General features: G+C 37.8%; 1 protein-coding gene across 1 annotated transcript; it reads right to left on the reverse strand.

Moving 5' to 3' along the window:
* Positions 1 to 543: 543 nt before the first annotated feature.
* LOC106466625 (GAS2-like protein pickled eggs) lies at positions 544 to 11512 on the reverse strand. The gene is made up of 4 exons (XM_022394673.1): positions 11387 to 11512; positions 7116 to 7209; positions 5139 to 5220; positions 544 to 3500 (listed from the first exon to the last, which is right to left on the reverse strand). The coding sequence occupies exons 1-4, from the start codon at positions 11447 to 11449 to the stop codon at positions 2042 to 2044; spliced, it is 1698 nt and encodes a 565-aa protein (XP_022250381.1). The 5' UTR covers positions 11450 to 11512; the 3' UTR covers positions 544 to 2041.
* Positions 11513 to 11891: the final 379 nt, after the last annotated feature.

Below are 11891 nucleotides of genomic sequence, written 5' to 3' on the forward strand. Positions count from 1 at the left end.
AAACACTTTTAGTTACTATGTTAAGGAGTACAGAACACTTTTAGTTCGTGTTAAGGAGTACAGAAACACTTTTAGTTCATGTTAAGGAGTACAGAAACACTTTTAGTTCATGTTAAGGAGTACAGAAACACTTTTAGTTCATATTAAGGAGTATAGAAATACCTGTGGTTCATGTTAAGGAGTACAGAAACACTTTTAGTTCATGTTAAGGAGTACAGAAACAATTTTAGTTCATGTTAAGGAGTATAGAAATACCTGTGGTTCATGTTAAGGAGTACAGATACACTTTTAGTTCATGTTAAGAAGTACAAAAACACTTTTAATTCAAGTTTCGTATTCTAGAGAGAGGTTGTTTGTTTTTAATTTTGCTCACAGCTACTCGAGGGTTATCTATGCTAGCCGTCCCTAATTTAGAAGTAATAGACTAGAGGGAAGACAGCTAGTCAACACCACCCACCACCAACTCTTGGACTACTCTCTGACCAACGAAAAGTGAGGAGAGATACTCTTTTACCAACGAAAAGTAGAATTGACTGTCACATTATAACACCCCCATGGCGGAAAGGGCGAGCATGTTCGGTGACTGGATTCGAACTCGCGACCCACAAAATTGTAAGTCGAGAGCCCTAATCACCAGGCTTCTAGAGAGAGAGAGAGAGATCACAGGTTAGTTTTAGGGTTTCTCGGCTCAACTTTGCACTTACTATGAGGGTATCTTCCAAGAAACGAGATATACTTCTGGTACGATATAAGAAACTGTAATGTTACCAAGAAAACCTTGGATTTTCTCAAATGCGTTTCCATGATAACTTTGATCAAACATAAGCATAAGAAAATGTTACATGAATAGAGTTAAGTAATAACACTTAAACTTGATACTTCTCTCTCTTAAACCGATGCATAAGCTTACAGTTATATGATTTTTCACATCTCTAATCGTACGTCCACTACAATAACCTTTTTTCACTATTGCGCCAGTTTTTAAGAAAAAACAATCCAAGTTTCCAACCTTGAATCATCCACCATGTTTCACTTTTAGCTACCTAAATATAATTGTTTTTGTTAAAGAGCGTGCATTTGCAAAAACACGGATCCTCGGCTCCACAGTCTAGCAACACTAACCATTTGGCCATGTCCGTTTCTGGAAAACGTTCTTCAAATTACGATCACAAAATTTAAGAGAAAAGCAGAATGGGCTAACTACAAATAATGAAGTAATTCATAGGCATTTTCTAAACGTTACATGTACTAAAATAACTGATTAATTACTCATAATTAAATGACTAGTTACAGCATTTTCTATTTATTACAAAAAAAACGCTAACTTAGACGATGAAGGAATTCGAGAATAATAATTATTTTCCAAATTATTTCCATTCACAACCTTCGTGAAATGAACGTGATTGCACGTGCAATAGACCCTCGACAATATTTCATAGCACATTATCAGCACTTCTTTTCAATGAAATCAGTCTCCGTTTGAACTGCCACAGATATTTTTGGACAGTTTGGTTAAGAAAATATAAGTGAGAGTGGTTCCATGTGGGGTCCAGCCCCCCAGCTAAGACATCACCAAGGGGAGCCCCCCTTCCTTAGCTATATGGAACAAGGGAACAAGAGAAGCTGAAACAATGTTATAGAATAATTGGAATGTTTGTGGAGGCAAGATTGAAATTACAGCTAACTGACTGTCCACAATTAAGCGAATCTTGGAGCGCACCTTTTACCTTCTCACACAAGGTCGTCCAAGGTCATGGTTTTCATCAAAAACTGATGGAGACTTTCATTTCTCTAATATAAAGTATAAAATAAAATAAAACTAGAGTGATGATTTTTTTAAAACTCAGAACTCTGTAAGAGGAATGACACTGTGGATTAGGCTCTGCCCTCACCCCCGGCACCAGACTTGCACTTTAACTACAGCATATAACTGATCTTACTGGTGAAAACTGACGTATTTGGGTACAGTGAAACAGAAACGTAAGTATACAGTACTAACGTAATAGAAAAATTATTAACTGTGCACGAAGACTTCTGAATATTACTTGTTGTACCAAACAGGTACTGGAATTTTCGTGGACCCTCCCTGACTCTCCCTTCTGGGTCTAAATTTTGGAGACTGTTGACTTTGGTCGAGTCCTTGACTTGGAGGACGATCCAAATCTGGAGAGCATCTCATGGTTGATGGTGAAGAAGCACTATCGCTGTTCTCCAATTCTTCTTCTTCTTGTATTTTTTTGTCAACCTTTTCTCGATAGCTGTTTATAAACCTCTGCATTTCACTAAAAAATTCGCTGTCGGTAACTAAATCAATGTCTTTCAACAGTTTTTGCATTTTGTTAGCTGTGGAGACAGACTTGGCAGGAGACAATTTTTGAGGGCTTGAAGAGATGCTTGATTCGGCACTTTTAGATTTGAGATTTGTAGTGGATTTGCTAGGAGAACGGTTACTATTTTCCCCAGAAGAGAAGCGATACAGATCAGGACTGATGGAAGTTCTAGATGGACGCTGTCTGAATGTCCAAGTTTTACAACCTGTGTCAACTTTTGGGCAAACATCGGTTGGTGGTTTATATGAAAACCGTCTTGGAAAGTTTCTTGGTAGCGAGGACCCGAATCCACCCATGTCACTGGTCTGAGAATAACTTCTAGGAATACCAGGAGTACAGCTCGCCGAGTTTCCTGTGGAATTCCGGCTCTTACGACTATATACTGACGAATTGGAGCTGTTCTGGCGGTACAACTGCAGCTTTTCGGTATACCTTCCCGAATATAAGTTTTCGGTACTCTGAGATTTGTGGTTAATGATCGATGCTGTTTTCTTACCAGGCGTCCCTACTAACACTGGTTTAGATTTTTTTGCAGATTTAGAAGTCGGCGTACTGGTATTTGAAAATGTCGAATCTGCAGCGGAGTTGTTAGAATTTTCCACTCCTTCCTCTACATTAGACTTTAGGAAGTCTGTAGTTCTTCTAAGATCATCTCCCGAAACAACCGAACTTGTTTCTGACGATTCGGGGCCAAAGCCAGAGTCACAACCATCTGACAAATACACACGGGAAGAATGACCAGCTTCTTCCCCATTTTCGAACATGCAGTACAACTTCCGAGAACTGAACTTTCTGGGCTGACTAGAGATTCGAGGACCTGCTCGACTTTCTCCTTCAGAGAATTCGGAAGAGCTGTCTGCGGAAAAGGATGGTGGTCGTGAAGATTTGTTAGACACTTGGAACTGAGGTCTGGAGGATCCTGCTGACCTGCCCTCCTCTTGGGTCGGACTTTCGCTGTAATAGTAGAGACTGGTACTAGAAGCGGACGAGTCATCACTGTAGTGAGAGCTTCTTGACGGTTCACGTGGAGGAATGTCACGCGTGTCAGAAGATGGCCCTACGCCCTTCTGACCAGAAGTAATGGTGACCACTCGCCGGCGAGATTGTGGTGAAGTCGGAAGGCTGTTGTCCACTCCACTTCGATATGTTGAAGAAGTGGAAGTTGAAGGTCTATAGGAAAATAAGGAAAGTTGTTGCAATGTGTGATTTATAAATAACACTTGGAATTGTTGCAATGTGTGATTTATAAATAACACTTGGAATTGTTGCAATGTGTGATTTATAAATAACACTTGGAATTGTTGCAATGTGTGATTTATAAATAACACTTGGAAGTGTTGCAATGTGTGTGATTTATAAATAACACTTGGAATTGTTGCAATGTGTGATTTATAAATAACACTTGGAATTGTCGCAATGTGTGATTTATAAATAACACTTGGAATTGTTGCGATATGTGATTTATAAATAACACTTGGAATTGTTGCAATGTGTGATTTATAAATAACACTTGGAATTGTTGCAATGTGTGATTTATAAATAACACTTGGAATTGTCGCAATGTGTGATTTATAAATAACACTTGGAATTGTTGCAATGTGTGATTTATAAATAACACTTGGAAGATTCTTTGAAATTCTGAAGCGGTGTTTGCTATAAAATCCAGACAACCAATAACAGAGGAAATATTAAGTTTTACAAAGTGTACAGGACAGCTCACAACTAGAAGTATTGAAACTTTTCTTCTTTTTACAAGAACGCTTCCTGAAGAATGACGAACAAAAACACAAACATATACAAACAACGCTTTTCTGTAAAATATACATATTAAATTTTTTAAGTATTTTAGTTACTTCAAGTTTTATGTTAACGCAAATTTTCAACCTTTAGTTTTTGGTTTGGTTAATCTCTTTGGTCAACTGAAGGCGTGTCTGGTATATTCATTTTCAATCAATATTCACATGGTTATATACTTTTTGTAATTCTGTTTCTTTTTTTCTGAGGTTAAAGGTTTAATAAACCTCAAAACACACTAATGAAGTATATATTACAACACAAACACTATTTCAGCAAATGTTATAGTTTTAACGCAAGTGTAAGCTTATAAAAGCTGTACACAGCAGGGGCGCTGGCAGAAAATAAACCCTATGCACAGTCTTGGAGTATCTCCATCGGTATGGGGTTTGAGAGTTAAAGCCCCACGGCTCTTCCATGAGATACAGAAAGGTGATAATTTCTTAGCTTTTAAAAGTTATTTCGAAATCTTTTTCGTTGTCTTAATACGTAGAGCACGTAGAGCAGAAACTTTTCTCAACGGATTTAAAAACCCAAAACACGAGCCTGCTGAATATAGGTGAATGTTAGCTTGTTGGTTTGTTAAGCATAAACTTATACAATGGGCTATCTGTACTCTGCCCATCACGGTTATCGAAACCCGGTTTTTAGTATTATAAGCACACAGACTTGCCGCTGTGCCACTATAGGGCTGAGTGTTAGCAGTTTGTTTGTTTGTTTGTTTGTAATTAAGCACAAAGCTACACAATGGGCTATCTGTGCTCTGCCCACCACGGTTATCGAAACCCGGTTTTTAGTATTATAAGCACACAGACTTGCCGCTGTGCCACTATAGGGCTGAGTGTTAGCAGATGTAGAGTTAATAAATTCGCTCTTTGAACAGAGCTAAATTTACGAACTGCGTAACTTAAGGAAGAAATATTACAGGTTATGTATGTTAATGTTTTGCACGCTTGGCATCGTCTCCCGACAGGAATAAACTATATATATATATTATACACGGTATGAACTTACCTGTTGTACGTGACTTTCATGTTAGACGAACCTCCTTTCCCCGGGGTCATGGTAACTTTGGCCGAAGAAGGCGGTCTAGGGCCTGCCGAAGAAAGTGGAAAACAGATTAATAATGCTTTAGGTTATATGAAGAAGTCTAATTGACATTTCACCAAAGGTAACACAGATAACCCGATATTTAGCTCACCTCGGGGCAATGATAAATAAATGTTAAAACGGCATCTAGGAACGAATGCAGGAAACAACAGAAAAACTAGACGTCCTTTACAATTGGATACCATTCCTTTACTTGGACATCTTGCACCTTACTAACCCAGTATTGGCGTGTACTTATTTACAAGAAAATATATTCTGTTTTCTTAACCTTCGACAGTAATTTAGTTCTACAATATTAGAGGTAAGGACGTTTTATAAAAACAGTAGTTTTTCAATACATACAGCAAAATTTATATTATGCATAAAATACGTTAAATTATCAATAAATCAGAATAATAACCTAACATTCCGGAAATGTTTGTGTTTAACAATTAGAAGCGGATGTAACAATCCATGACTTGATGACTTTTATCTCCAGAAATGTAAAAAAAAAAAATACTTCATAGCTTGTAGTGTACAGTTTACATGGTCTTGGGATAATACGTGAAGAAAGCTTTATTTGTTGATAAGGGATATGTTTGAAAGCCAAGTATTAATACGGACGCGCTCAATACTTGCCATTAATTGCGAAAATAAAATATTTGTTGGTACAGTTTTAAGCAAGATATTTGAATACCTGGAAAATAATTATTTAGAAGATTAAACTAACAGTAAAGCGTACGATATATTTCATGCGAGTTCACTGCATTACTGAACGTCATAGGAATGTTTCATTTATTTTCAGTACAGTGTTCTTAACCCTGATATTATTTAACTACTGGGGTGCTTTATTTAAAGTTATAAGTTACACTGTAAAATGCACGATCTCGTGCTTGTTTTAGTGCATATTTTCTCACGCGCTATTTAAATCATTGTTTAATTGAACGTGAACCGAATATGTTTGATTTGCATCAGTATATTTGATCAGACAATCTAGTTTCATATCTATTATGTTAGTGTCTTTAGTTTATAGTTAAACTACACAGTTTTAAGATATTAAACCAAATTGCACAAGATTTTGTACATCCAACCCCTGCTAAAATCAAAACACTGGAAAATAATGATCATGATTTACAATTTTATGCTGTGATTTAGCCTACAAATACAAAATAATTAGCAATTAATTTCGTCTCTTCTTACACTGTATGCCGTTTAACCTTTGTGTTCATTGTCTAAGATATACAGTTACAATTTACACAATTTAATTCCAACAAAAACAACTGTTTCAATATACGAACCCATATAATTTCGAGAGAGTAAGTTATGAACAGATGTGTTTCCAATTCAGTACAGGCCGGCATGGTCAGGTACTCTTACTTACGTACTCGACACTGATAATGGGTCAGCTTTCGTCGTAAACATGACCACAGTTCAGCAATCTTACTTATGTATTCGACACTGTCAATGGGTCAGGTTTTATTGTCAACGTGACCACAGTTCAGCACTCTTATGTACTTGACACTGTCAATGGGTCAGGTTTTATTGTCAACGTGACCACAGTTCAGCACTCTTATGTACTTGACACTGTCAATGGGTCAGGTTTTACTGTCAACGTGACCACAGTTCAGCAATCTTACTTACGTACTCGACACTGTCAATGGGTCAGGTTTTATTGTCAGTCAACGTGACTACAGTTCAGCAATCTTACTTACGTACTCGACACTGTCAATGGATCAGGTTTTATTGTCAACGTGACCACAGTTCAGCACTCTTACTTACGTACTCGACACTGGTAATGGGTCAGGTTTTATTGTCAACGTGACCACAGTTCAGCACTCTTACTTACGTACTCGACACTAGTAATGGGTCATCTGTTAACCTAAACATGATGGTAGCACTTACCCACTCGACACTGACAAGGATCATGTTTGTCTAAGTAATGTTCCAGCGTGTCCCAGCCTCCTCCCACCCTCACCATCACGTGATTGCGTAGAATCTAAGAAAATGAAAATAAAGTTATAAAAATATGAACAAAAAATGCCGATATACTTCGTTTTGTAGACCTGATTACCAAGTTAAATAAACTATAACTTTGGGAGACAAGTTTTCTCGATGTGCACATGCGCTAGTTTGTGAAATACTGTATTTTTATCAGCTCCAAAAGCAACGAAAAAGTTGAAGTTGAAGTGTTTCATATCTCCATCTTAATTCACAAATCATCGCCTTATTTTCAGTTCACTACAGGTAAGATCCCTAAGGGGCGGACTGGGAAGAGGGGAGGGTGATTTAGCCATAGCCTTTTCGAGGGGGGGGATTCAAGACTTAATTAAAATTACGTAACAATGATTCCATTTAACGCTCCACTCGCAATCTGTGGGTCGCAGGTTCGAATCCCCACGCTGTTATAGGCAGTTCGCCCATGGGGCGCTCCACTCGCAATCTGTGGGTGGCAGGTTCGAATCCCCACGCTGTTATAGGCAGTTCGCCCATGGGGCGCTCCACTCGCAATCTGCGGGTCGCAGGTTCGAATCCCCGTCCCACCAAACATTCTCGCCCTTTCAGTCGTTGGAGTTTTATAATGTGACGGTCAATTTCACTATTCGTTGGTAAAAGAGTAGACCAAGAGTTGGCGATGGGTGGTGATGACTAGCTGCCTTCCCTCTAGTCTTACACTGCTAAATCATGGACGGCTAGCGCGAAATTCAAAACAAACAAGTTCGCCCATGGATCCGTATATTTTAAGTTTTTGTGTTTTACAACAGTTTAAAGAACTGGCCCAAAACATTGAGTGAAATTGTTCATTTGTGTGTGTGTGTGTGAAATATGCAAGGGAGCTCAGCAATAATTTGTGTGTGTGTGAATTACGCAAGGGAGCTCAGCAATAATTTGTGAGAATAAATGGAATATTGATGGTATTTATGTTTGAATTATTTATGTTTGTTTTGAATTTCGTGCAAAGCTACACGAGGGCTATCTGCGCTAGCCGTCCCTAATTTAGCAGCGTAAGACTAGAGGGAAGGCAACTAGTCATCACCACCCACCGCCAACTCTTGGGCTACTATTTTACCAACGAATAGTGGGATTGACCGTCACATTATAACGCCCCCACGGCTGAAAGGGCGAGCATGTTTGGTGGGACGGGGATTCGAATTATTTATGAGTCTTTAACTAACAAAGACAGAGGAAACATTTTCAAAACAAAATAAATTGAGGTACTCAAATGGATGAAGTAGACCTGTTTTTGAAAAAGAAAAAATTTACGTGTAATCATAAAAAAACGACAATTTGAGTGTCAGTGAATAAATGCTTTCTGACAGAACAATGGAACGCACGCGCATCCGAAAAAGCAGCTCAAATAAATCCCGGTACTAGTACCGCCTTAATACTGAGTTCCGATACTCAGTACCGGTGAGTACCGACAGAATTTCAACCCTGAACAAAGTCATGAATCTACAAATAAGTTGGTGCATAAACAGTTTAGAAAAGTGTGTTTGGAAAGCTCATAAACGTATGGAAACAATATAATTTTGAGGTGAAATTTATCAGAACGTCAGCATTGTACCCCTGAACTACATGATGTTGTTCGTTAACTTCCTTTTTATACAGACATATTTTGTTATTTAAAAACGAAGGAGTCCCTTAATTTTCATTATTGTATATAACTGTTTAAAAATCAAGAATTTTGGTAAACACTTCATGGCTTTTATAATGATAGAAAAAAAAAGATAAAATACTATTTGTCAGACAGAATTTCCAGGAGTTTCTTATGTAATTCATTGGGACCAAGTAGTTGTGTGTTTAGATTTGTATGTATTTGTAGGGTAATTTCGATAATTTACTTTCATATATTTCGTAACAATTCACCTCTTCTATATGTTTCACTTCAAAATACTGGCGTTGTGAGATCGTCAACGCTGCAGGATGTGACACAACGTTGATTTTGAGACATTGCAGTCATGTGACCTCGGACACAGAGGCGACTCGTATGTTAGTATATAAACTAATGTTGAACCTGTAGGATTGAAACATAGGCTTGGCATGGCCTGGTGGTTTACGGCGCTCGACTCGCAATGTGTGGGTCGAGGGTTCAAATCTCACCACCGAACATATCCAGCATTTCAGTCGTAGGGGCGTTATAACGTGATAGCCAATTTAGCTATTCGTTGGGTCACCCGGTGGGACAGCGGTAAGTCTACAGATTTACAACGCTAAAATCAGGGGTTCGATTCCCCGCGGTTGACACAGCAGATAACCTAATGTGGCTTTGCTTAATTAAACAATAACAACTTATTCGTTGGTAAAAAGTAACCTAAGAGTTGGCGGTGGGTGTTGTTGATTAGCTGTCTTCCCTCTAGTCGGTCACTGCTAAATTAGTGACAGCTTGCGTAGATGGTCTTCGAGCAGCTTTGCGCGAACTTCAACAAACCAAGACATCATGCACATTCTCCTGAGTTTATATTTGTATCCAAAGTTATTATTGTTTAAATATTTCTTTATGCCCGACAAATAGTGTTTGTAACCCTAAACAACCTTATCCATAATGAAATGTCCTGTTCGTTGTCAGTTATTGTACGCATAACGCACAGGAAAAGTAGTTTCCGGGTTCCATTGTTCTCTGGGTTATTTGGTTTGAACACACGTGACTGTTAGAGAAACCTCGGAAAGGAAACAACTTGGATCTAAATGTAGATTTTTTTATCATTGAATAGATATTCTCCATGGTCCCCAGAGGCATTTCTATAGAGCTTGTTTGCTGATTTTTACTTAATATACGGGATTCGAACCCGCAACTCGCAGATTGCGTGTTGAGTGCCCTAACCACCAGGCCATGCCAGGCTCCGAACACATGATTGTTTGTTTGTAATTAAGCAGAAAACTACACAATGGACTATCTTCGCTCTGCCCACCACAGGTATTGAAACCTGGATTCTAGCGTTGTAAGTCCGCAGACATACCGCTGTGCCACTGAGGGGCCTGAATACATGAATCAGGACATTGGACACTCCTGATTGGGCTGATATTATTACATTAATTATATTGTTTACCAAGTTAATTGCCAATTCTGATCTCTGTAAGGCAGATTACTTTCATCAGAAATCATTGATAATGACTTAAACAGACTCAATTCTATTATGTCGTAATTTCTGATAAATTAAAAAAAAAAAGAATGAAAGAAATTGTTTTTGTTTGTTTTGTTTTTTAAGTTAAGCACAAAGCTACACGATGGGCTATCTGTGCTCTGACCACCACGGGTATCGAAACCCGGATTCTAGCGTTGTAAGTCCGCAGACATACCGCTGTGCTACTGGGGGGTATGAAAAAAATATCCTTTCAACTTACAGAATGATTTAAAGTTTCCAGCAAATATGTATAAAATGAATAACTAGTATTTTTTCTTCTCACAAGCATCTGTTTTTTGGCGTGAAATAGACTTTTATTTCATATTTCCACCTTTTAAATACTGGCCGGAAATACGGCTTTGGATTGCATACAAGGATTTTTGGGCGGGGCAACTTGCACGGCAGGCTCGTACGTCATGTAGAAATCCGCACAAAGCCAACAGGTGCACCACTGTTTGTAAAGGTGTTTTCTTTTTAATTGTAGAAGCATGTATGTTTATACTTGCTAACTCAATTTAAGATGTCTTTCGTATTCTTTACATTGAAAATCAATAAAATATTAGAGATAAAATAATTCATTAAAATTTTCAGAGCGCGAGGAATCGAACCCTGTATTTTAGAATCCGTAAACTTACCGATGATCCACCGGAGAACAATAAAATTGTGGAAAGTATGAATCACTTATAGGCTACTCATACTTGTGAATAGTTTAAAAACATACAAAGTCTAGTTATCACTGTCCAACGTACATCAATACAAAGTTGACATCCTTAGCTATCATTACCGGACATGTGTAATACTCCATAAGTAAGTATTTGTTGGACATCAGAAAAGCCTCCAGGTGGCTCAGCAGTAAAATTCAGAGTTTAATCCCTGCTGTGGTCACAGCAAAGATAGAGTACGGATCAGCTTTACGCTTAATAATATGAAGTGAAAGGTGTTTTTTTTTAGATATATTTATTTTCGTTAGTTTGCAACAACTCTATAACTAGAATGTGTTTACAAATAAGAATTAGTTTCTATTTTTTGCTACTAGATGGCAATAAAACTCACTCTGACAAATATGAGGATTTTCGTATCTCCAATGCGATATTTTCCTTCTGAAACTCTAATCATAGGGAACTGTGAAGGACACGTGCATCTGTTTAGGAGCTCCACAACCTAAATAGAAAAATAGATTTGAAATGATTTGAAAATGTAACTGTATGACTGTGGATTTACTGTTACATGATTCATGAAGTTTTAATGATGACTTCTGAAAACCAAAAAAAACTCGTTTGTAAAAGTGTAGGAAGTACAAAGTATCGAAGATAACCGAAGATTATCTGATAATTTCATATATTTAGTCTGTAAGTTATCAACATTAGATTTCAATTGAGGGGTGCAAAGTATCATAAATAGAGAGAACAAACTTTATTTGATCATCTTTAAAGCCGGGGTCAATATCGTCAAAATTATTAGTATACTGTGAAGTGTACTGAATGCTCTGAACTTGAATCTCGCGGTCTATCAAAGCTTAAAGAACCTGTTACGTAACAAGGAATTTGGCTCTATACAA

The sequence above is a fragment of the Limulus polyphemus genome, unplaced genomic scaffold (assembly GCF_000517525.1).
Source record: "Limulus polyphemus unplaced genomic scaffold, Limulus_polyphemus-2.1.2 Scaffold2327, whole genome shotgun sequence".
In the NCBI taxonomy this organism is placed as follows: Eukaryota; Metazoa; Arthropoda; class Merostomata; order Xiphosura; family Limulidae; genus Limulus; species Limulus polyphemus.